The 22,486-nt window shown below is 38.9% G+C and overlaps 1 protein-coding gene across 1 annotated transcript in view; it reads left to right on the top strand.

The window, feature by feature from the left end:
* Positions 1–22,486, top strand: part of RELN (reelin) — a 320,681-nt gene that overhangs the window by 235,502 nt on the left and 62,693 nt on the right. Inside the window, exons 25-33 of the mRNA XM_088134961.1 lie at positions 3,013–3,218; positions 3,675–3,846; positions 4,841–5,041; positions 8,510–8,745; positions 13,450–13,607; positions 14,834–15,041; positions 16,802–16,878; positions 20,539–20,697; positions 21,879–22,067. Of these exons, the coding sequence (XP_087991087.1) occupies positions 3,013–3,218; positions 3,675–3,846; positions 4,841–5,041; positions 8,510–8,745; positions 13,450–13,607; positions 14,834–15,041; positions 16,802–16,878; positions 20,539–20,697; positions 21,879–22,067 (1,606 nt within the window). The remainder of the gene's footprint in view (positions 1–3,012; positions 3,219–3,674; positions 3,847–4,840; positions 5,042–8,509; positions 8,746–13,449; positions 13,608–14,833; positions 15,042–16,801; positions 16,879–20,538; positions 20,698–21,878; positions 22,068–22,486) is intronic.

Below are 22,486 nucleotides of genomic sequence, written 5' to 3'. Positions count from 1 at the left end.
ATACACATACATATACACATACAAACTCGGGCCTTACTGTTTCCTTCCTTCTTTTTTGTCCATATTTTAGGTAGTTCTGGAGTCAGACTATATTTTAAAATAATATCCACGTCAGTGTTGTACCAATATACATTTTACAATAGAAATGAGCTGATTTACAATGAAAGAATATGGGAGAATGGGAACGCTAAAAAGAACTAAAAACCGAAAAGAACATTTTTAGATGCTGATTTATCTGCTCGGTAAAAGAGCATAGAATGGATTTCAATAGTCCTCTGAGAAGTAGTTAAACCCAAATCAATTAATCCCATGTCACATATGCCGACAGACTTTGTCAATGCCTGCCAACAACCCTTACAACTTTCCAAGAATAGCTTCCAAATAGTTATAGGACAAGCGTTATCCAAATGACAAAAGATTTGTTACATGCTTTGAAATAATTAATTAGCCCTTCAATCTGAACACCTTTTTAAATAACCTTTCCTAATCAGCCAAAGGAAATACCCCTCACTATTACTCCTAGATGTGTCTGTGTAGCTATTCTTCATCTGAATGGGAAAAAGATCCACCACTGTAAAAAAGAGGATAACATTCATGCTTGTATAACTTATAAAATGTTCACGTAGTCAATTCCCTAGCTAAACCACCAGTTTAATTGATATGAACACTATTTGTGCCAGACAGGTGGACAGACAGACCTATGGAGTCCTTGGGGTTCTCTGAGCTTGGTTCTTTTCTTGCAAACATTTCATTACCGGGCTAGGTAACATCTTCAGTGCTAATCACCAGCAATCATCATCCAGATAAGCAAAGGTTACTGCCATGCACACAATCAAGCAGCAAACATATGCTAATCAAAGAACTATCAGAGGAGCAAAACAAAACCCCCACCCCCACCAGCACTGGCAAGGCAGGCCACAGCACATAAATAGAGAGCAAATCCTCATCCCATTTTAGCACTGAAGATGTTACCTAGCTGGGTAATGAAACGTTTGCAAGAAAAGAACCAAGCTCAGAGAACCCCGAGGACTCCACAGTTCAACCCTGAGCTACACATATTCACCTCTATTGGAGACAGACCTATACATGTGAGGAATTCACACATGCACACGCACACACACACACAGAGTTTTGTTTTGTTTTACTGAGTCTCCCAAGCTGACCATGGGAGCCAATTGAAAAGCTCCCACAACCAAGTTTTTTTAGCTGTTTTTGATAGGGGGGTGGAATTTTAAGAGGCAAAATAAGGGTTTTAAGTTTTGCAGAAGCTTATGGGACTCATTTCACTCCTTAAAAAGATGCATCCCTGCTTAGATTGGGCTGATTTTACTGTATGGAAGGAATATCATGTCTTGAGAAAGTGAATTCAACTAACAAAAACATTTTTATTCCATTTTCCACTCTCTGCGTGGATTCTTCCTCTTTAGATCCCGCTCACTAAGAGCATCTTCTTTTTCCTCTCTTGCTAGTATCACCCTACAGTCAATTAAATTTTTACAGCAATATAAAAAACTACCAAGCTCAAAACTTTCAAATGGATCATTTCTATGCTTTGCTGTTTTATTCATTGCTAAACAGAGAAACCTGGCGATCAGGTTCTTACTGGGAATGATGCACTGTACAAAGTAGCTTGTGCAATGTTGCACAATACTGAAAAATGAAAGTTAGATCAGGCCTGTACAATTTGTGATCTGCATTATCAGTATTACCCACCAGCTATATTTTGGAAGCTCCACAATATATTTTTGCTGACTCCCCAAGTTACTCGGTGGTTGCTCCACTGCTTTTTATCAGAGAGATCATAAAATGGAGATTAAAATGTAGACACAAACAATGAAGAGGCAAACGATGAGTCCATTTGCAGCTTATCTCATAAACTGCAACTTAGCCAGGTGGCAAGAAATGTGGGAAGAAGCATTGCATTCCATGCAAATACTCCCCATCAGTTCTTTTAAAAATTAATTTATTAAAATATATGGTCGTAGATCACAAAACGACAAAAGGTGGAGAAAAGAATACAGAAGACAAATATCGAATGAAAACTATTCACACCTGAGACTGAGTGTACCTAGAGTACAGTCAGGTTGAGTAACTTCTGACTATCATTACAATAGCACCAAATTTGATCACTGTTCTGGAAACTTCTGGTTGTTTAGAAGGTACCGCATAGTTGCCAAGTGAGATCAATCTGGGTACTTTCTCATAAGAGGGGAGATTAGCTCTGCCTTCCAAAGGTAGTAAATAGGGCACTTCAGAAGTACATGAGATACTGTCTCTGCTTTGGAATCTGACCAGATACACAAACACTCTTGATAAGGAATGCCATTAAATCTTCTCAGCAATACCAACCCCATCAATGGTGTCTGTTCATTCACAGAGAGGTCTTTGTCTTCTAGAGTGCATGCTGGCATCCTCTCTTTATTACTACCATTAAAAAGAAAGCATAATTAATTTATCATGAGGGACTTAGGAAACATTAATGGAACTACCATGATGAATTTAAAAAGATTTAATATTTCTGATGATTTTTTTTTTTCTGGCTGTGATCTCCTTGTTTGCCTTTTATTGCTTAATCCTTCTTATTTTCCTGTATAAATTCAACTGTATTTAATGTTGCTTGCATTAGAAATTAAACAGAAGTAATTGTGCTAGGATTTATTTGGTTTTTTTTTTCCAGTAAAAATGTTAAATATCCCAGTAGATTAACTTTGTATGTGTGTGTGAGAGACTGTGGAAAGGAAGCGAAGGCAGGAGGAGGTTTAGGGGGGAAGAGACGATGAAGCCAGATGCGAGAACTGTGGGAAGAACATGTTTCAAAGAGATTCTGCCTTAATTAACTCACTGTAAGTCTGATGGGGAATTTACTCTTACAGTTTTCAAGGTCATGTTGTACCCCAAAGTAGCATTAAAGATGCCTTCCTGAAATCCCTGCAGTTTTTGCTTCTTTGAGTTGCCCACTGTGTGAGTCTTGATGGTATGTTATGCTTGTTTCTTGTTCCATATATGCTCCAGGCTGGGAAGAGACAATTGGTGAGCTTGGATTTGGACACCACGTGGGTAGACTTTGTCCAGTTTTACATTCAGATAGGTGGAGACAGCCCTTCTTGCAACAAGCCCGATAGCAGGGAGGAAGGGGTCCTCTTGCAATACAGCAACAATGGAGGCATCACCTGGCACGCGTTGGCAGAAATGTACTTCTCTGACTTCAGCAAGTCCAGGTATTAATTCACACGATGGTGGAAGAGTTTTGACGTATACCTACAACAGCATTATTAGCCTTACTTTCATAATGTATCCCTTAGTTGAATGTTACACATCAGCTCTCAGCTTTCAAAATAGCCTTGCATCAAACGATACGATTCCATAGAGCCTGGGTTTAATTTACTGTTTCAAAATTGAATAATATATTATACCATTATCCTTTTGAAACCACATAAAAATGTGTTTTCTTTTTCTCCCTTCCCTGCCTTGCTTTTTGTTGTATAGTCTTGTGATAATACTGTAAATGAAATGGAATGTAGCAGTTTGGTTTGTAGCAGTTGTTATTTAATGATCTGTATTTTAACTTGTATTGGTTCAAACAGTTTTTCCCCTGATCTCTTTTTTATATGCATGCACACGTCCCATAACATTTTATGTGTTGCTTTTAACATGTGAAGTATTTCTGCATCTAGGTTTGTCTATCTCGAGCTTCCTCCTGCTGCAAAGACCCCCTGCACTCGTTTCCGCTGGTGGCAACCAGTGTTTTCAGGAGAAGGGTATGACCAGTGGGCTATTGATGACATCATCATTCTGTCTGAGAAGCTGAAGCAGATCATCCCTGCTGCTAATCCCACTCTGCCTCAGGTAAGAGTATGAATGATACTTACACATGCCTTGTGGAAATGTTAGTATAGACCAAAGTTTTTCAAACTTGGCAATTTTAAGATGTGTAGACGTCACCTCCCAGAATTGTGGGAGTTGAAGTCCACATATCTTAAAGTTGCAAGTTTAAAAAACACTGGTATAGACAGACAGCAAGTAGGGCTGCCTCAGATCTTCCAAATTCAGTTGCCATGTGATTTAGACAAGTATGTCAGAGAGAGTCTTACAGAAAGCTGCATTTTTTGCTCTGGCATTTTGGGGGGCCTCTGGAGCATCCCAGGGGGTGTCTCCTGAAACAGTGACATCACCGGAGTTCAAGGAAGTGTACATAACACCTCTTCTCCTATTTAAAAGCTATGTTATCGTAATGGCAAATAGTGTGGGTATCATGTATGATTGAGTGGGATGTTCTGATTCCTGCCTGGAATACAGAGTTCTGCATAGTTTTAATTCTTAGGTTCCCACGCAGTGGCAGGATTTTCAATAATGATGTAGAGAGGCTTCTAGTCATCCGAGCATCATTGTGCCGATGTAACAGGAATGAGGGCAGGCCTTACATCCACTGCTTGATGGCTTGGTGATGTGTCAAGTTCCAAGTGGTAAAATGATTACATCCCAAGGAGTAAAATGGGTCAATAATTGGAATCTCTTGAAGAGTAGAACAATCAGATGCATGTGTGTACATGAATTAATTAAGAGCAGATTGTAATTTTGTAATTTTAGTTGATGTTAACTGTTTTGTAAACTGCCCAGAGTCATTCAACAAGATGGGTGGTGACAAATTTGATATATAAATAAAATAAATAAATAAATTAGGCTTAGCTGAAATATATTTCCACATCATGTTCTTTAAAATCACAGTATATATGCTTAAAGTAAGTACTATACTTAAAATCAAATTGAGGATCAAACTGAGAAAATTCTCCTATAGTTCTCATAATAAGGTGTTCTTTCTATTTTTTTTTATTCCAACTAGAACTTTTATGAGAAACCAGCATTTGATTATCCCATGAACCAGCTCAGTGTGTGGCTAATGTTAGCTAATGAAGGAATGCCCAAAAATGAAACGTTCTGTTCTGCTACCCCATCAGCAATGATATTTGGCAAATCAGATGGTGATCGATTTGCAGTGACTCGGGATTTAGTACTGAAACCAGGTTACGTCCTTCAATTCAAGGTATTCTTTTTTTATATAGTTTAAATTAAAAGGCAACTTATTTTCTTAAGATATCCATATAAAAAGCTTGCACATTGACGTAAGATTCTAAATAATCCATTAAAAATATCCAAATGTGAAAGTTTGCTTTTATTTCAAATTCATTTATACTCTCTAACCTTTGTACTGGCCCTTTTCTGGCTTCTTTAAAAATATCAAATCCTGCTCTACAAAATATGAAGAGTGTGAAAGGTGAAGGGAAATTTCGGAGCAATTAAAGTGCTTGGTAGTGTAGCAATGAAGGTCTTGGAAAAGATATTCAGATATCATGATGTGTCTGTCTACAAAGATCAGAATCAAGTAGGCAACATTTTCTCTGTGATACTCTATGGAAGCAGAGTATGCTACTTCTTCAAAATCCAACTTCCATAGAGTATCTATGTGATACTCTATGGAAGTTGGATTTTGAAGAAGTAGGATAGAAAGAATATTGACACTTCTGAAATTTGGTGTTAGAGGAGGTCCAGAGAATAACATGGATAGCCAAAAAACTAAACAAAAGGATCATAGAACAAATCAATCCAGAGTTCTCATTCAAGGCACAACGAGAAAGAATGGGACTCATCAGCTTGGAGAAAAAGTGATTGAGGGGACACGACTATAAAATAATGAATGGCATGAAGAAAGGAGATGGGGAAAAGTTTTTCTCCTCAAAATACTAGGACAGGAACTATCTAGAGATGCTGACTGGAAAGAGATTTAAAAGGGAACACTTCTTAACAAGTGGAATTCCTTACCACAAGGTATGAACATTAGTTTCAATGGATAAATTTATGGAGGACAGGTCTACCAAAGACTACTTGTTGAAGACTCAGTATTACCTCCAGATTGTGAGCAGCATGTCACCAAATACCAGGTGCAGGAGAACAATGGTAAAGGAGATTTACCTCTGCTGGTGTCAGGCCTAGCCCAAGGAACTCCAAGAGACCATGTAAATTCAGTCCAGCTATGTTTATTAGCTACAACCTCTAGCAAGAATCTTCCCAGACTGAAACCCCAGATCCCAAGTAATGCCAGCCATAACATTGTGAATTCCTCAGGGAGGTGCCAGTCTCATCCTCTTGTATCTCCCACGCTCCTCTGGCGAGCTAAGAAAATGTTTATCTCCCTGAGCCTGGCCTTCATAATTCCATTCCATCACAGTTGACTACTTGCAAGCATCCCAGATCAACAGTGTCTGTGAAAGGTGGGGGTTGGGTTCAAAATAGGCAGGACAGTGGATGCGGTATTACAGTGCAAGCCCTCCACCCATGCCAATGTTGCTGCCTTAGCTGTACCTGGAAGGCTACTCTGAGCAACCAAATACTGGATTAAGATGGACCTAAGGCAGATCCAGCGAGGCTCTTCTTATGATCCTATAGAAAATAATCACATTGTATGTTAATTATGCCATTGATCTCCCAGATTTGAGGAATAGACAGTGGAAATCCTGGAGAAACAGTTACCGTACAATATCTGTAACATATAAACGATTAGGTCTTAGATTCAAAAGAAAGCTTATTCGCTTTAACAAGCTGCTGTTTTTCAGTTCCAGTCAACACTTCATTGAGTTCAGAATTAAATTCCTTTGGAAATTCTTGGGATCAATTGCAATAGAAATTTAATGAGCTGATGACAAATACATGGACCTTACATAACCGCTGAGTGCAGGCATTGAATAATTTGCAAGAAGAATGATTAAAAACATTGTATGTTTACAAGCACGTTTTCAAATATAATTCCCACTCTTCTATAAATAGGGAAGTTGGCAACAGCAGAGGGATTTGTAAAATAATCTCATTCTGTTTTGACATTACATTGATGAAATGATATACAAACTGAGAAACATTCTGTGTTACATATAATGTTTATTGCAGGTTTTTCCTAATGTAATCTTTAAAATGTGGGCACGTATAAGTTATTTTTGCAAAATGATGCAGCACTGTAATCTTTGAAATAATACTAATATTAAATTGGAATAAAAGTCAGTCGAGATCTCTTGAAACTGTACACAATAACCTCAATACAGGAAAGAAAGAATTGTAGGCTTAAATCTCCTTCTGTCTCACTGCTAGCTTTTGAGCTGAGAATCTCTTTCTCTCAACAGCAAGGTTGCTCAGGGGAACTTATAAATAACAAAGAGTAGGTTAAGTAATAAGGCAATCAAGATTAACGCAAATGGATTTGGTAGATGTACCTTATTTTCCTAATGATAAACACACTATGGAGAAAACATTTTTTGGGGGAAGTGGAGAGCATGTATGAGTAGCTTGTGCATTATATAAAGGTAAAGTATTTATGTGATGTAAACTCTATCTAAGAAATATGCCATTTGTAAGTCTAAACATTCCAAAAATATAATGTGTGGGTAACAACAGTTCATTCTCTTTAAGCATGTTTGAACTCTTGAGTTAGTGCATTTGAAGCAGAATTCAGTATTCAGAGAGAAGGAGAATGAAAATGAAAATGTCTCTTTTGTCATCTGAAGTCTGCACAATGCCTACTTAATCTAATCCTGTTAAATTACCTCTTCTAGTCTAGTGATTCTCAAAGTGTGATCTGTGGACCACTGGTGGGTTGTGGAAGTCCATCAGATGGTCCACTGCAGCTTCCCCATGTTCATGGGGAAAGCCCACTTGCCACCTTAGCTCCATTTCCCCTGCTCCCTGCCTTAACCCCACCTCTTTGTGTGCTCCAACAATTGGTTGGTTGGCAGTTGACTTATCACTGATGCAGGAAGGAAGTATGATGCCTACATTTACTTCTCCTCCAACATTTCATCTACCCAAGGTAGAGTATACATATTCACCATTGGTGGAAGTGGGATGAGCCTGGGAGCATTTATACCACTCTAGGGTCCAGCAGCTACTATGAGACATAGGCAAGTGCTGCTTTATGAAGAGATGTTGGATTTGGCTCACTTGGCAGCCAAGGTGAACAGCAGGCTTTGTCATTGTGGACAGTGGAGCCAACTTGTTGTGCACCATTTGTTGGCATCAAGTGATGCATACACTATCTGAATGTAAATATATCCCCTTCCCTGATTTTTGGTATGGTGATAATAAAAGGAAGAGGTATTTTATACACCCTTAAATATGCAGCCTGGATGCAATGCCAGTTGCATGCTTATCCAGTGGTTCAAAAATTCCAGTCTCTGTAGCTATGTATGAGGGCCCTGAATGCAGATTGCACTGTTCTTTCTATCACAGGATGTTTTGGAGTTAAATATTTAAGCAAATTTGTGTTTTATAGGGAAAAAAGGGTCTAAGCATATGTCATTTTTTTTTTAAAAATGCAAGTAATTTAAAAAAAGGAATGGAATAAAGGTATGTATCCAAAATCAAAACAGATTTATGCATGCCTGTGTATATCAGTGTTAAACAAAATGCAGGTACTCTACTTAACAATTAGGTTCTCTTCTACACCTTCAACATTTTTTAAATTTTGCAGCTCAACATAGGTTGCACAGATCAGTTCAGTAGTTCTGCTCCAGTTCTTCTTCAATATTCCCATGATGCTGGCTTGTTCTGGTCATTAGTGAAGGAGGGCTGCTACCCAGCATCTCCTGGGGTCAAAGGATGTGAAGGAAGCTCCAGGGAACTGACTGAGCCAACCATGTATTACACGGGAGACTTTGAAGAGTGGACAAGGATCACCATTGTCATTCCAAGATCTCTGGCAGCTGGGTAATTTAGTTATTTATTGATTTAAACAGTTTACATGACTATCCATCTCACAGCAGTGACTTTGGGCAAATAGAAAATTAAAACCAAAAAACAAGAAACCACAGTTATTTAAAAAGAATAAATAACAGCCACAATCACTGAAATGCATGCCAGAGGTCTAAACAATCATTCCATTTTACAATCAGTAAGAAAACAATGAGAAAATCAGTCAAGCGACAGGGCTTGCCTAACATTCTGACCCAAATGCCTGAGGGAACAACCAGGTCTTTAACACCTTATGGAAGGCCAACATGGTCAGCGCCATCCAGATCTCTGGGAGAGGCTGTTTCACAGGGAAGCTCTGCAACAGAGAAGGCACAACTCCTGGCTCCCACAATATGTCATTCTTTAATAGAAGGAACTTGGAGCATGTCATTTAAGTATGTATGTATGTATGTATGTATGTATGTATGTATGTATGTATCTATCTATCTATCTATCTATCTATCTATCTATCTATCTATCTATCTATCTATCTATCTATCTATCTATCTATCTATCTATCCAATTTATATAGCTGCCCATCTCACCACAGGAAACTCTGGGTGGTTTACAACAAAGCTAAACACAGTCAATAAATACATTAAAATATAAAAATCAAAATAGAACAGAGAATAAAAGGATGTTAAAAATAAGGGAGCCACCTCACTAATTCCCCTGTCCCCTGGGGTCCCCAGGCCTGCTGGCACAACCAAGTCTTGAGGGACCTCTGGAAACCCAACATGATGAGGCCAACCTCACCTCAGGGGGGAGAAGATTCCACAGCGCAGGTGCCACAGCAGAAAAGGCCCACCACCTGGGACCCACCAAATGTAGCTCCCTAGGCAATGGAACCCGCAACATGCCCTCTCTGCTGGATGTGGTAGGATGGGCAGATGAAATCGGGGAGAGGCGGTCCCTCAGATAGCCCGGCCCAGTGCCTTACAGTATTTGCTGGTTTATTAATAATATATATGCTGCAAAATCTATGAACTCCCCCAGTTTTCAACTGCCCATTTGTTCGTGAAACCCAGGTTACTTTAAGAATTATTTATATCACATGGTTTTAAATATAGTAAGATAATAATAATAATGATTTATTAAATTTATATGTCACCTGACTCCCAACAACTCTGGGCAGCTTACAATTGTTAAAACATTTAAAAACAAAGAACAATAGAAAACACACACACACACACAAACAACACAAGACAAAGGAACAATGATAGGAAGGAAAATAAACCCAAAAGGGAACAGAAAGAAAGGGGCATGGTCATTCTTTTGGAAGGCCTCCAGAGATTAAGTCCATAAGCAATTGTTCCTGAATGGAGAAGAAAGATACTGTGAATGAGCCATGTCATTCATGGACTTCTCCAGGGGGAAATTATATCACATACATCAAGACATCATCATGCAAATAACATTGTGATGTCATTGTGGCTTTCAGTGGACAGCTATGATGTCATGGGTTGCTGCTGATACATCAAGAAAGCTTTTCCGGGCAGAATAGTCAACCCATATCCTAGAACAGTAAAGTAGAATCTCCTTAGTTCCTCCTCCAAGATAAATTATGATGATGATAGATATGTCGTACTGAATCAAAAGTTCTTACCATATACACAGCTGCTGTATATACATATGAAGAAAACAGGCATACACTTTTCTCAGTCGAATAATCCAAGTAATGGATGCAACCAGCTACATGCCAGAATAGCATCATAGCTGATATAGCATTGTGCTGTTGTGAGGGTCATCCTCGTACCCCACTAACTACACCATGAAAACGTGTTGCGGACCATTTTTACATGACACAACCTTCATCTTATACCTCGCCAACAGTGGAGACAGCCTAAATTCATCCTTAGATGTTCCAGTTTTAAAGCAGTCCCTGAACAAATCTTGCCGTGTGAATGATGTACAATGCCCTATTCCCACTCTGAGGGGTGACGTGATCAGGAGCTGGCATCTATTAAACTTCTGTTGGCTGATTGAGGTTGCTGCAGGCACTTCCCTCCCCTCAAGTCACTAGACCTTGCCCTTCAGGACTGTTTTGTTTTAGGCCGCAAGAGATATTTGGCAACTTATTTCTATAGAGGCATCTGCCTGTGTGAGGTCTGACTTATGCTTCAGGCATTATGCAGACTGCTTACATGAACTAATATACTAGTACACTGGACTTCTGAAAGACCACTAGTCTTGTATTAAACATGTACTCAGTGATCTTTTTTGAAAAAAAAGACCTGCTGGTCAGTTTAAACCAGGAAAGAGATGCATCACCAATTCCAGACTTTCTGCTGTTTCTGCCAACAAAGGGTTTTCCACCGTAAAACCCTTTGTTATTCTGGGAGAAACAGCATCATTTGACCTAATTTTTATCCTTTTTTGTATATTCTATGGGATGGATCCAGGTACTACCAATTTCAGCCCGTTGCTGTCTGCACTGCCACTAGTTTGTAGCACATCTATTTGGGGAATTTGGGAGTTGTAGTGAAACTGACAAGGGTTCTGCCAGTTTTCCCTTCTAGCACTAGTGTCCAGAAGTTCCTTAAAATATCTAAAAATAGCCCAGCTGATAGTTTGATGGGGCAAAGAACATGCCTGAGATGAAACAAGAAAGAGCCTTCTCAGTGCATCAAGCAGTTCCCTTCCTTCCTCCACATGACAGAGCAACAGAGGAGGGAGCTTGGTTTGTTGATAAAAGATGATGGTTTACAATAATATAGAAACAACACTGGAAGCCACCATAGCTGCATCAATTAGGTCACCATATTCCTTGAGATGCTCAGACAATGTTAGCCTTTCCTTTTCTCTACCCTGGGCAGGTAACTATGTCTCAGAGACTAAAATCCTTTACAATTAGTTTCAGGTATTATTTCTGAATGTAAGGCAGGAGAATCACAACCAAGATCTTATCCTCTTCACATACATTTGTACAGTAGCTAGAAATTTAATGAATCAATGTACTTGTGATTCTTATTTTTGCTTTGTACCTCTTCTCCTTTAACAGCATGGCCAAATGTATTTTATCTTCTTCTCTAAGTGTTTTTAGACAGGCTCCTCCTGTTACTCCATTAACAAATACTTACAGCGCAAGGCATGCTGTGTAGTGCAGAGAACTGAAGTCTTCATGGTGAGGCTGAATCACATAATCAGTGAGCATTCTGCTTAAAGTATTTTCCTTTAATTAACCAACAAACACAATTGCCAAGTACACAGACACTAATGAGACTGCTTTGCCCAGCACAAACAGAACCAAATCAAGACTGGCAGCCTGTTTCGCATTATGTCCTGTCATATAACTGGGACCGGGCACCAAAGTCGAAACAACATTTCTCAACTCCCAAAGAATGCTAATTGAGCTAATCAACATAATTATATTCATCGATTGCAGTTAACAGATGGGATACTGTTGTGTGCTTTCACTGTGTCTGTACTATAACAGTGGGATACAACTTTAACAGATTTGCACCCTGATCTAAAAATATGCACTTGGGAATCAGTTCCATTAATGATAATGGAGTCTATTCAGAGTTCTAGTGTGTTATTGGATCATTTCTTCATCATACGTAAACTCTGCCTCCAACCTGTTCAGAGCAATTTATAGATTTTCATTTGGTATTTCCATCCATATACTAGCTAAATCCATCTGTTGAATTTCATGGATTATAGTGTGCTTGATTATACCAAGTTTTGTTTGACTCCTTCAATTTTAGGACACAAATGTCTAATTCAAAATATCCAATTTGGGGAGATTTTTTTTTAAGAATAGACAGTAAGATGGCACTGCCTGCCCTACCACTGAGACATGCTTGTGCATGTATGATGATAGGATAGGATAGGATAGGATAGGATAGGATAGGATAGGATAGGATAGGATAGGATAGGATAGGATAGGATAGGATAGGATGCCAGTTTGGTGTAGCAGTTAAAGAAACCAAGAGACTTTGAGCCAGTTACTCTTTCTTATCCCTAGGAAAAAGGCAATGCCAAACCACTTCCAAAAATGTTGCCAAGAAAACTTCATGGACTTTTCCAGGCAGTTGCCAAGAGTCAAAACAGACTTGTAGGCACAAAATAACAACAACAACAACAATAATACCAAAATTCATATTACCAATATACCTAGTTCTGAATCATATGATTGCATTTCTAAATAAAACACTGGCTATAGACACCTGGGGTCCAGAGGCATCTTTGGGGAAAAGCTGTGGAGAAAAGCACTTTGCTTTGCAGCACTCTTCAGATCCATTTATTTATTTTGAATGTCAGAGAGCAGAGAGACTAGGGGGTGCCAAGTTCTGCATCTATCGGCACGCTGGTGCCCAAGGATACCACCTAGCTTACTCTGTGCTAAGCTGACATCATCATACTGATTCTGCCATTCAAACACAGTAGCTTAAAATAATGTTTTTATGGGTTTTATGAATATACAGTCTTATTTTTTGCCAATAACCAAGCAAATAAAGATGTAGATGATCATTACTGGCATCCCGTTGTCTCACAGAACATGTTCTGTGGTTGTACTAGAAATATATGAGCCCACCGAAGAACTTGGATATGGCTTTTGAGAGTAAATAATATTCATACATGCTGTTACAAAATCTGATCTAGCAGTTTGCTGGGTCACAAATGTGGAACACATTTTCAAAGAAATCAACAACGCCTTTGGTATCTCTGTCCATATAGTAAGACCAGATTCCGCTGGATACAAGAGAGCAGTTCACAAAAGAGTGTGCCTCCTTTTGGCTTGGATGGAGTGTACATTTCGGAGCCATGTCCCAACTACTGCAATGGTCATGGAGATTGTATTTCTGGTGTCTGTTTTTGTGACATGGCCTATACAGGTAAGCTTTAATGTATATGGTCACTGTGAATAACAGTATGAAACAGTTTGCTCGTTCATTCATTTCCTCACTCAGGGTGGCATTTCAATGGGCCTCCTTCTCTGTCTCAGGCTGGATGGTGGGTCTCCAGCCCAAGTGGGGTACTGCTGCATGATGAGAGCCTGCTGCCTAGGGGGATCCTGTTGCCCGATGGATCCTCAACACCAACCACTGGTTCTGCCATGCTTATCAGAACTTCTAGTACTTCCTTTCTTACTCGTTTAGCTTTTTGGTGAAAGCTCAGGTTCAAGTCCTAGGCACCTTAGTATGCCAAGAAACTCCTGATTGGCTTTGAAGTCCTGGGGACAAACTTTCCTTGTTGGAGAGGTTCCTTGTCATTTAAACATTCATGGGAGTCTGCACCATCCCACCCCTCCATCATGTGGGTTGGGTTTTATATCTTTCTTTTTGGCCTTATAGTATCCTGCCCAGAGTCTCAGGATTAGGGCAGGCTATAAATATTATAAATCAGTCAATCAATTTTGACTGTGTATATATTTGGAAGGAGCCTTGTAATGGACTAACAGCAACAAGATTATCACAAAAGAAATTACATTTAAAATCTGTTCAGCTTGTCTCATCAAACAATTGATCAGTACTTTCACAATGTTTTCAACCCAGCATTACTCATGAAGTATCCAGAGCTGAATCAGTTCAGAATCCCATGTCTAAAACCACTATTTGCACACGAGCTTTCTATTGTAGTTTAGGGCTCTATAAACACAAAAGTTTGCTGGACTTGGGATATGTTTGTTCTTACAAGCTTCTGGGAGCATTTCTGCTCATATTAGATGCAATGGTCTTCCTCTGCTTTCATTCCTAAAGGGCATGCCTCCCTGCCCCCAAATCCAAGACATAACTAAAACCAGTTTTAAAAAGCTCTATAATTATTTTCCCTGTGATTCACATCAATGTCACTGACTGTTCTTTTTGATGTCTTACAAAGGAAAGTTAGAGAAGAGTCAGAGAAGAAACACACGTAACTGGAGAATGAGGGGTTTGCAGAAAAAAGGGAGGTAAATGTGGATGATAGGACGTGCTGATCTTCAGCTTTCTCAAGAGATGCTAATATACGTGACTAATAAAATGTTTGTTTGCCAACTGCTGGCCTTTGCCATTCAACACTTTTTCAAAAACATATCTCCCGTATATATATATATATATGTATTTTTCTTCCTTTTCTGAAGCTTCACATGGGACCTGTGTGTCTAATGTGCCTAATCCCAGCGAGATGTTTGACAGATTTGAGAGGAAGCTGAGCCCCCTTTGGTACAAGATAACTGGAGCCCAAGTTGGAAATGGCTGTGGAATACTCAGTGATGGGAAATCTCTTTACTTCAGTGGGCCTGGCAAAAGAGAAGCAAGAACAGTCTCTCTGGATACCACAGGCATCAGGTCAATTGTATATTGTGTTTCTAAAAACTGCATTTTGCCATTGGTTTTGTAGGTGTGATGGAATGGAATTATGAAGGCCAAGCTCAGGGAGATAAGCATTTTCTTAGCTCACCAGAACCGCGTGGGAGGAACGAAAGGATGAGACTGGCACCTCCCTGAGGAATTCACACTTGTGGCTGGAGGACTTTGGGAACTGGGGTTTTAGTCTGGGAAGATTCTTGCTAGAGGTTGTAGCTAATAAACATAGCTGGAGTTTGCATGGTCTCTTGGAGTTTCTTGGGCTAGGCCTGACATCAATCTTCCCTATGTTTATTAGCTACAACCTCTAGCAAGAATCTTCCCAGACTAAAACCCCAGTTCCCAAAGTCCTCCAGCCACAACAGTGTGAATTCCTCAGGGAGGTGCCAGTCTCATCCTCTTGATCCTCCCACACGGTTCTGGTGAGCTAAGAAAATGCTTATCTCCCTGAGCTTGGCCTTCATAATTCCATTCCATCACAGTAGGACAATGAAGAAGATTCAATTCATCTTCTTTATCTATATGCAGATAATGTAGCTGTTACAACATGTTAGCATGATATTACATTTCCATTTCCGCATAGTGAACTTCCTTCAGAATTACAGGACAGTCCTATACAAGTCTAATTAGTAGTAATTTACACTCATTGCCAAAGATATGAATATAACATTGCAATGCAGAGAAAAGATTGTTGTTAAAATTAAAGGTAAAAAGCTTTATTATTTATAAAATAGAAAGTCTAAGACAAAGTCTAAATTCTTTCAGTTAATTAATCAAACAATGAATTATATTTTTTCACGTCTTAATAGCAATTGTTTCTTTTTAAAACAATTTGAAATAAATGTTAAAACACACTCTCTCTAGTCAACTCTAGCAGCATTGTATCTGGATTATGATCTGGCTTCAAAAGCTTCATATATTATCCAAGGGTACAGTTATTCAACATATAACAGCAAATAAGAATAGTTTATCTTGCCTATTTGTTTCTGTTTAGAGTATTACAACCTAGTTATATTAAAAAAAAAAACCTATGTCATAATTAGATTGGCTCAAATGCAGCACCACTGATCTGCGGTTGGCTCTTATCTGAGAGCGTCAGATAAAAATCTGCCAAACCAAGTGGCTGCTTTCCCTTAACATCAATAGATAGGATTTCAAAATTGATTGTGATAATCTATCATTAATCATCTCGCCACAATCTATAATTTTATGACTGAATTATTTGTTATTATATAATCCATCCAGTTTATTATTGTAACAATATTAGTTGACTGAGCAGAGATTGTAATATATTATAATAAAACTAGACTTAGTCCAAACCTTGGTGCAATCATCAAACCTGGCTTCCAATGAAGTAATTCACGTTTTTAACCCAATGCAAAACTTGCAGAAAAGGGAAAAGATGTTAAAAGAGTGAAACAGTGGTTTTTATGCAAATGAACAAGAAAATTGACTATCCATGTCAGGGTGAATGGGAGACTGTATGGTCCAAAAAGCTTGGAGAAGTCATTGCAAAATCATAATGCAGACTTCATTCAGACAGCTGTCAGAAAGGTTTACATGTTTTCACTCAGTAGTAATTTCAGTTGTTCTATATAAGAATAACTGAACTAAGGTCTGTATAAAATTAAATGCTAAATTATGTTTGGGTACTAGGAAATTCTGTTTGATAGAACAGTCCCCAAGCTTTAAAAATGTTGTTTTTTCTTGTGAACTAACTTTTTTAACTTTTTAAAAAACAGATTAGTTCAGTTTTATGTACAAATTGGAAGCAAAACAGCTGGTACAGATTGTAACAAACCCCGAGCCAGGAATGAAGGTAAATTTATTTTTATTTTGTTAGCAATATTGCTTAGTTAAAAACATTGTGTGGATTCTGTGTGTTCTTTTTATAGAGGTCATAAAGGTTTTTTAAAGATAAGAATAGCAGCTGTCAGGGCTTTGTTGCATCTTATTTGACTCTGGCAAAATATCCATCATTACTATATTGATGGAAGTCCATAATTTTGTAATCGTTTGCCAGATCAGGAATATACCATGCTACATCCCTGTTATTAGGGTTGACCAGAGGCATTTGTAGACTGTCAAAATGATGTAATGAGCATCGCAACACTGCAATGCAAGCGCCATACATTACTTACAAATGTGTGATGTCAATGCTGCATGTACAAAAGGGGTGACGTTTGTGTTGCAACCAGTCAAGATTCATTTCATGACTGGCCCCCCATTAAGCCCTTCTCCAAATGCCCGTGCAGTGGACCCACTAAATGTAAAAGCTGGAAAAATCAGCATAAGGTTGCCATGTTATGTCATTTAAAAAAAAAAATTCCCTGTTTTCTGTTTTTTATCCTTATTTTTATCTCCTGCTTAAGCTGGAGGTGTTTATTTGAGGTTTATGCTATAGCTGAGATAGTGATCCTGTTGGGTTTTAATCAGACCATGGATGTAAGCTGCCAGGAGTAACTTGACTGTAGCAGGGTAGAAGTTTGCTAAATTAAATAACCAAATAAATAAGCGTTGGCAGTGGTTTACTCTACTCAGTGAGAGAGAATAGTGGCCACCCTCTTATAAGGGAGAATATTTAAAAGCAGTACCCAATGAAATACTGGAGAAAGAGCTAATTTTGTACCCAGTGCTCTATCATTTAACCATGTTGCTCCTATCTTTGTCATAGCCCTCATTCCATCTTTTGTTGCTGCATTAACAAAGAGCAGCCTTTCCCAGCCCTACAGTTGACTGTCCACATTTCCCATAACACCCCACGAGCACTGCCCCATGAGTTAGGAAGTGGCTTTTATAGAAGCCAATCAAAACATTCATAGTATTCCTTTAGTTCATCAAATTTCAAGGTTGCTCAACCCCTTGATGGCTCTGGGTGGCTTACAAATAAAAAGCAGTACATGTAAGAAAAACACAACTGACCGGAAGAGCAGAACACCAACTATAAGCCGCCCGTAACAAACCAAAACCACTCTTTCCCCAAGGCCTTGGAGAATAGCCAGGTCTTCAACAATCTCTGAAACAACATAAGGATGAGAGCTATGTGAATCTCAGGAGCAGTGTTCCTCAACCTCAGCAACTTTAAGAGGTGTGGGCTTCAACATGCTGGATGGGGGAATTCCAGGAGTTGAAGCCCACTCCTCTTAAAGTTGCTGAGGTTGAGAAACACTGCTCTGGAGGGACATCATTCCAGAAGGCAGGCGCTGCAGCAGAACATGCTTCCTGAGTCCTGCTTCCTGAGTCCTGCAAGATGACATGGCTTAATCGACAGGACCTGGAGCACGCCCACCTTGCTTGAGCATACCAGGCTGGCAGAGGCAGCAGGCAGGCTGGAGTCCACCAGCCAACAGTCTGACTCAGAACTCAAAAGGGATCAAAAGAATCTGGAATGCTGTCAAATCCACTAGAGCAAGGATAAATGCATGTGGACAATCAGAAGCAGAGCCTCAGCATCTCATTTACAGAAGGGAGAAACCAAAGATGGAATTCATTAAATGCCTTCAATTTCAATGAGCTGGAACAGAACTGAGGGCACAGAAATGCTGAAGAATAAGTATTTCTACAAAATTGAACTAATTTGCTGGAGTCAACCTTCATCATTTTCTTACCCCTGTCACTCTGTTTGCCCTGTTCCTTTGCAATTTTGGACTGTTGGACTCTTGTTTGGCTGAAAGCCCTAATATTCTTTCAATTCTTGTGATAGCCTGACTTTTAATCTTTGTTTATTAAAATACTTATGTACTCCTATTGCTTCCTGACTGAAATTTCTGGCCAGATTGATCAGCCTCAGGCAGGGCAGTTTGATCTTTCAGGATGAATTTATAATCTCCAACATTCAACATCTTTGCTAAATGTAACAAGACAGGATAGGCAAGGGTCCAAGAACTTTGTCTACGTCTGCATCCAATGCTACTGGATTGGGCAGTGCTCCAAGCAGTCCCAATAAACCTGAAATGTTGGATATCACAGGGACATCCAGCCTCATGGCAATCATAACATATGGATGGCCTCTCTTAGGTCCCATATTTATTTATTTATTCAGTTTATATGGCTGTGCATCTCAAACATATGACTCCGGGAGCTAACAGAATAAAAACAAGATAAAAACATCATAACAAAACAATAAAGTAATATATACATCATGAGATTGAAAACAAACCAATACAATCAACATAACCATGATATGGGCTCCGCCACATACCTAGGGCCCCAGGCTCGGTAACAGAAACAGGTCTTTAAGGCATTAGAGAAAGTCAATAGAGTCAGAGCAAGTCTAATCTCCAGGGGAATTATGTTTCAACATAACAATAGAACAATACTCCAACATATCCACAATGGGCATTTGTTGATCTCTTTTGAATTACCTTCAGCATCATTAATATTAACACTGAATTAACATAGAATGGAATCTTCCTGTCTGGTCTGGACATCTAGAGAGGGCCTATTAGGGTCTACCTCTTTGTGATTTATATGAAGTGTGAACTAGGAGGCAGGCCTGCTCTGTCATAGCCCCCCATTCTATGGAATGCTCTCCCCTTGGAGTTATGGATGACTCCAACCCTCCTTGCATTTTGCAGGCAAGTTAAATCAATATTATTCCAAATTACTTTTGGCACTTAGTTGATTTGGGGCACCTATCATAGTTAATTTCTGTGTATTTATATTTTCTGTGTATTTCTGTACATTACAGCTTTTGCTTTGTTCATAGAATCCATTAGCATTGGGGAAGGTAATAAATATTGTTAAATAAATGCAATCTTATTGACTTATTCCTACATTTTCATGGTAAAGAAATTCTTTGTCTAGGGAAAGTTAGATCATACGGAACTATAATCAGAATCTTTCAGAAACTACAGTTGCTTTGTCATGGCAGGACTTCTGCTAAAAATGATGGGAAAGCAATGTAAGCATTGATTATTGGCTGCTGGTGATTAATTATGCTTAGTTATTAGTTCTCAAGTTATACAGTAATAGCACCTCTCTATTAAGGTTTTGTATGTATGTATGTATGTATGTATGTATGTATGTATGTATGTATGGCCATTCATGGATATTGAAACAAGTGTGTTGAACTCAATCCACATGAGGTTCCAAATTACTTTTGCTTGATTTACACTCAGTCCTAAAGTCAGTCATCATTTATTCATGAGCAACAGAAGCACCATAGAAACAATCTTGTATAAATAAATGCAAGAAACAGCCACGTATTCTATTGCAACTTGGAAATCTATACCCTACATAAAAGAGCTGGCTTCAGGTGTAATTCTCAGGCTGCAGACATCTCAGGTTTAGTACAATGCTGCCATTTTAAATATAAATCTCCCTAAAGTAACAGGGTATTCGAAACCATGAATTAATGGATTCTGCACTAGTGAACTATGTGCATCCGTTTGCATTATTGACAGGTCTAAGATTGGCTTTAGATCCCACTTTTTCAACAGAGCCTTAAAACGGTATTTTATTTCGTTTTGATTCACAGGACTTGTGGTCCAGTATTCAAATGACAATGGAATAAGCTGGACTTTGCTACGAGAGCTGGACTTCTTGTCTTTCTTAGAACCTCAGATTGTATCTATTGAATTGCCCCGTGAGGCCAAAACATCAGCTACCGCCTTTCGATGGTGGCAACCTCAGCATGGTAGGTAACAGGAATATGTTTCTTTACAATTACATATAGTGCATATATAACTTTTCAGATCTACTAATTAATAAAGACAGTATCATTTGGGTAAATGAGTATGAATATGCTTATTCTACATAAAAAGACATCGTTAGTCTGTTAACTGTTCAGGGTACAATGCAATGAGTCACTTATTCTTAAGAGCCACTGAATTTGTTCTTCATTGATTTTATGTTATTTTATTTTTCATCCATAGACTATAGTTCAGAGCATCACAAGTTCCCTGGGTTCCCATTGTTTGCTGTGGCAGAATAAACAATATATTTAAAAACTTTCCTCTTGTGTTGCTGGTACTAGGAAATTGCAGTGCGTACTTACCGAACTATCTTCCATCAAAGTAATATGAAAAGTATTAGTTCTGGACTCTAGCCAAACCTCCTTAGTTAGCTCATACAGGTAGTCCTCAACTTATGACTACAATAGGGACCGGAAAATTCATCATTAAGTGGTGCAGTCATTAAGTGAGGCATCACATGACTGCACCTGATTTTATGACATTTTTCGCAGCGGTTGTTAAGTGAATCATTGCAGTCATTAAGGGAATCATGTGGTTCCCCATTGATTTTGCTTATCGGAAGCTAGCTGGGAAGGTTGCAAATGGCGATCACGTGACCCCGGGATGCTGCAACCATTGTAAATACATGCCAGTTACCAAGTGCCCAAATTTTGATCATGTGACTGCAGGGACATTGCAACATTGTAAGTGCAAGAACTGGTCATAACTCACTTTTTATAGTGCCGTTTTTTTCTCTACTGTATTGTAAATGAACTGCAAATGATTGCCCCATTTGAAAAATGAATTATTTGGGGAAAAGAGGTCAATGCAATACCATAACTTTTTGTTGTTATTGTTTTTGGTGCCTGTTGACTCCTGGCGACTGCCTAGACAGGTCCCTGCAGTTTTCTTGAAAAGATTTTTGGAAGTGGTTTTCCATTGCCTCCTTCCTAGGGCTGAGAGAGAGTGACTGGCCCAAGGTCACCTAGCTGGCTTTGTAGTCCAGGTGGGATTAGAACTCACAGTCTCCTGTTTTCTGGCCTGGTGCCTTAATCACTACACCAAACTGGTTGTATACCATAACTTAAATAAAATAATTTCGCGTATAAAGAATAATGACCATGTTCTTTCTGTTTGTTTATAGGAAAGCATTCAGCCCAATGGGCTTTGGATGATGTCCTTGTAGGAATGAACGACAGCTCTCCAATGGGTTTTCAAGATAAATTTGATGGCTCTGTAGATTTACAGACAAATTGGTACCGGGTTCAAGGGGGGCAGGTAGACATCGATTGTCTATCTATGGATACCGCTCTCATCTTCAGTGAAAATACAGGTAAGGCTCAAGTTGAGCAAAGGGCATACTTTTTGCATTTTTGGTTTTGAAAATTGCAATATTTTGTAGTACAGTACCTTTCAAACTTTTCAAAGTGTTGAAACTGGATGCATTCATATGTTCATATCCATTACGCTAATTTCCTTTTGCAGTAGGCAACATTATGCAAAGTGCAGAAAAGGAATAAGTAATGGTAAACCAACAGAGGTGTCCAAAGAGAGGGGTCAAAAAAGTCAAGGTGGCAGCCATGACCTTGTGATTGAAGCTTCATCTGCTTTTTATGTGAATCATGGCTACCATCTTGACTTTTTGGATTATACCCTGAAGATATCCCCATAAGCCAAAGACATTAAAGCCACAGGATAAGAAAAAGAAGATGAAACGTAGCTAAATCTTGTTTACACTAATACGATGTCTTA

This window comes from Python bivittatus, unplaced genomic scaffold, assembly GCF_059951505.1.
Source record: "Python bivittatus isolate LINGU-HERP-01145 unplaced genomic scaffold, Pbiv_v1 ctg000120_np1212, whole genome shotgun sequence".
Taxonomy (NCBI): domain Eukaryota; kingdom Metazoa; phylum Chordata; class Lepidosauria; order Squamata; family Pythonidae; genus Python; species Python bivittatus.
This window is presented reverse-complemented; position numbering and strand designations above follow the sequence as displayed.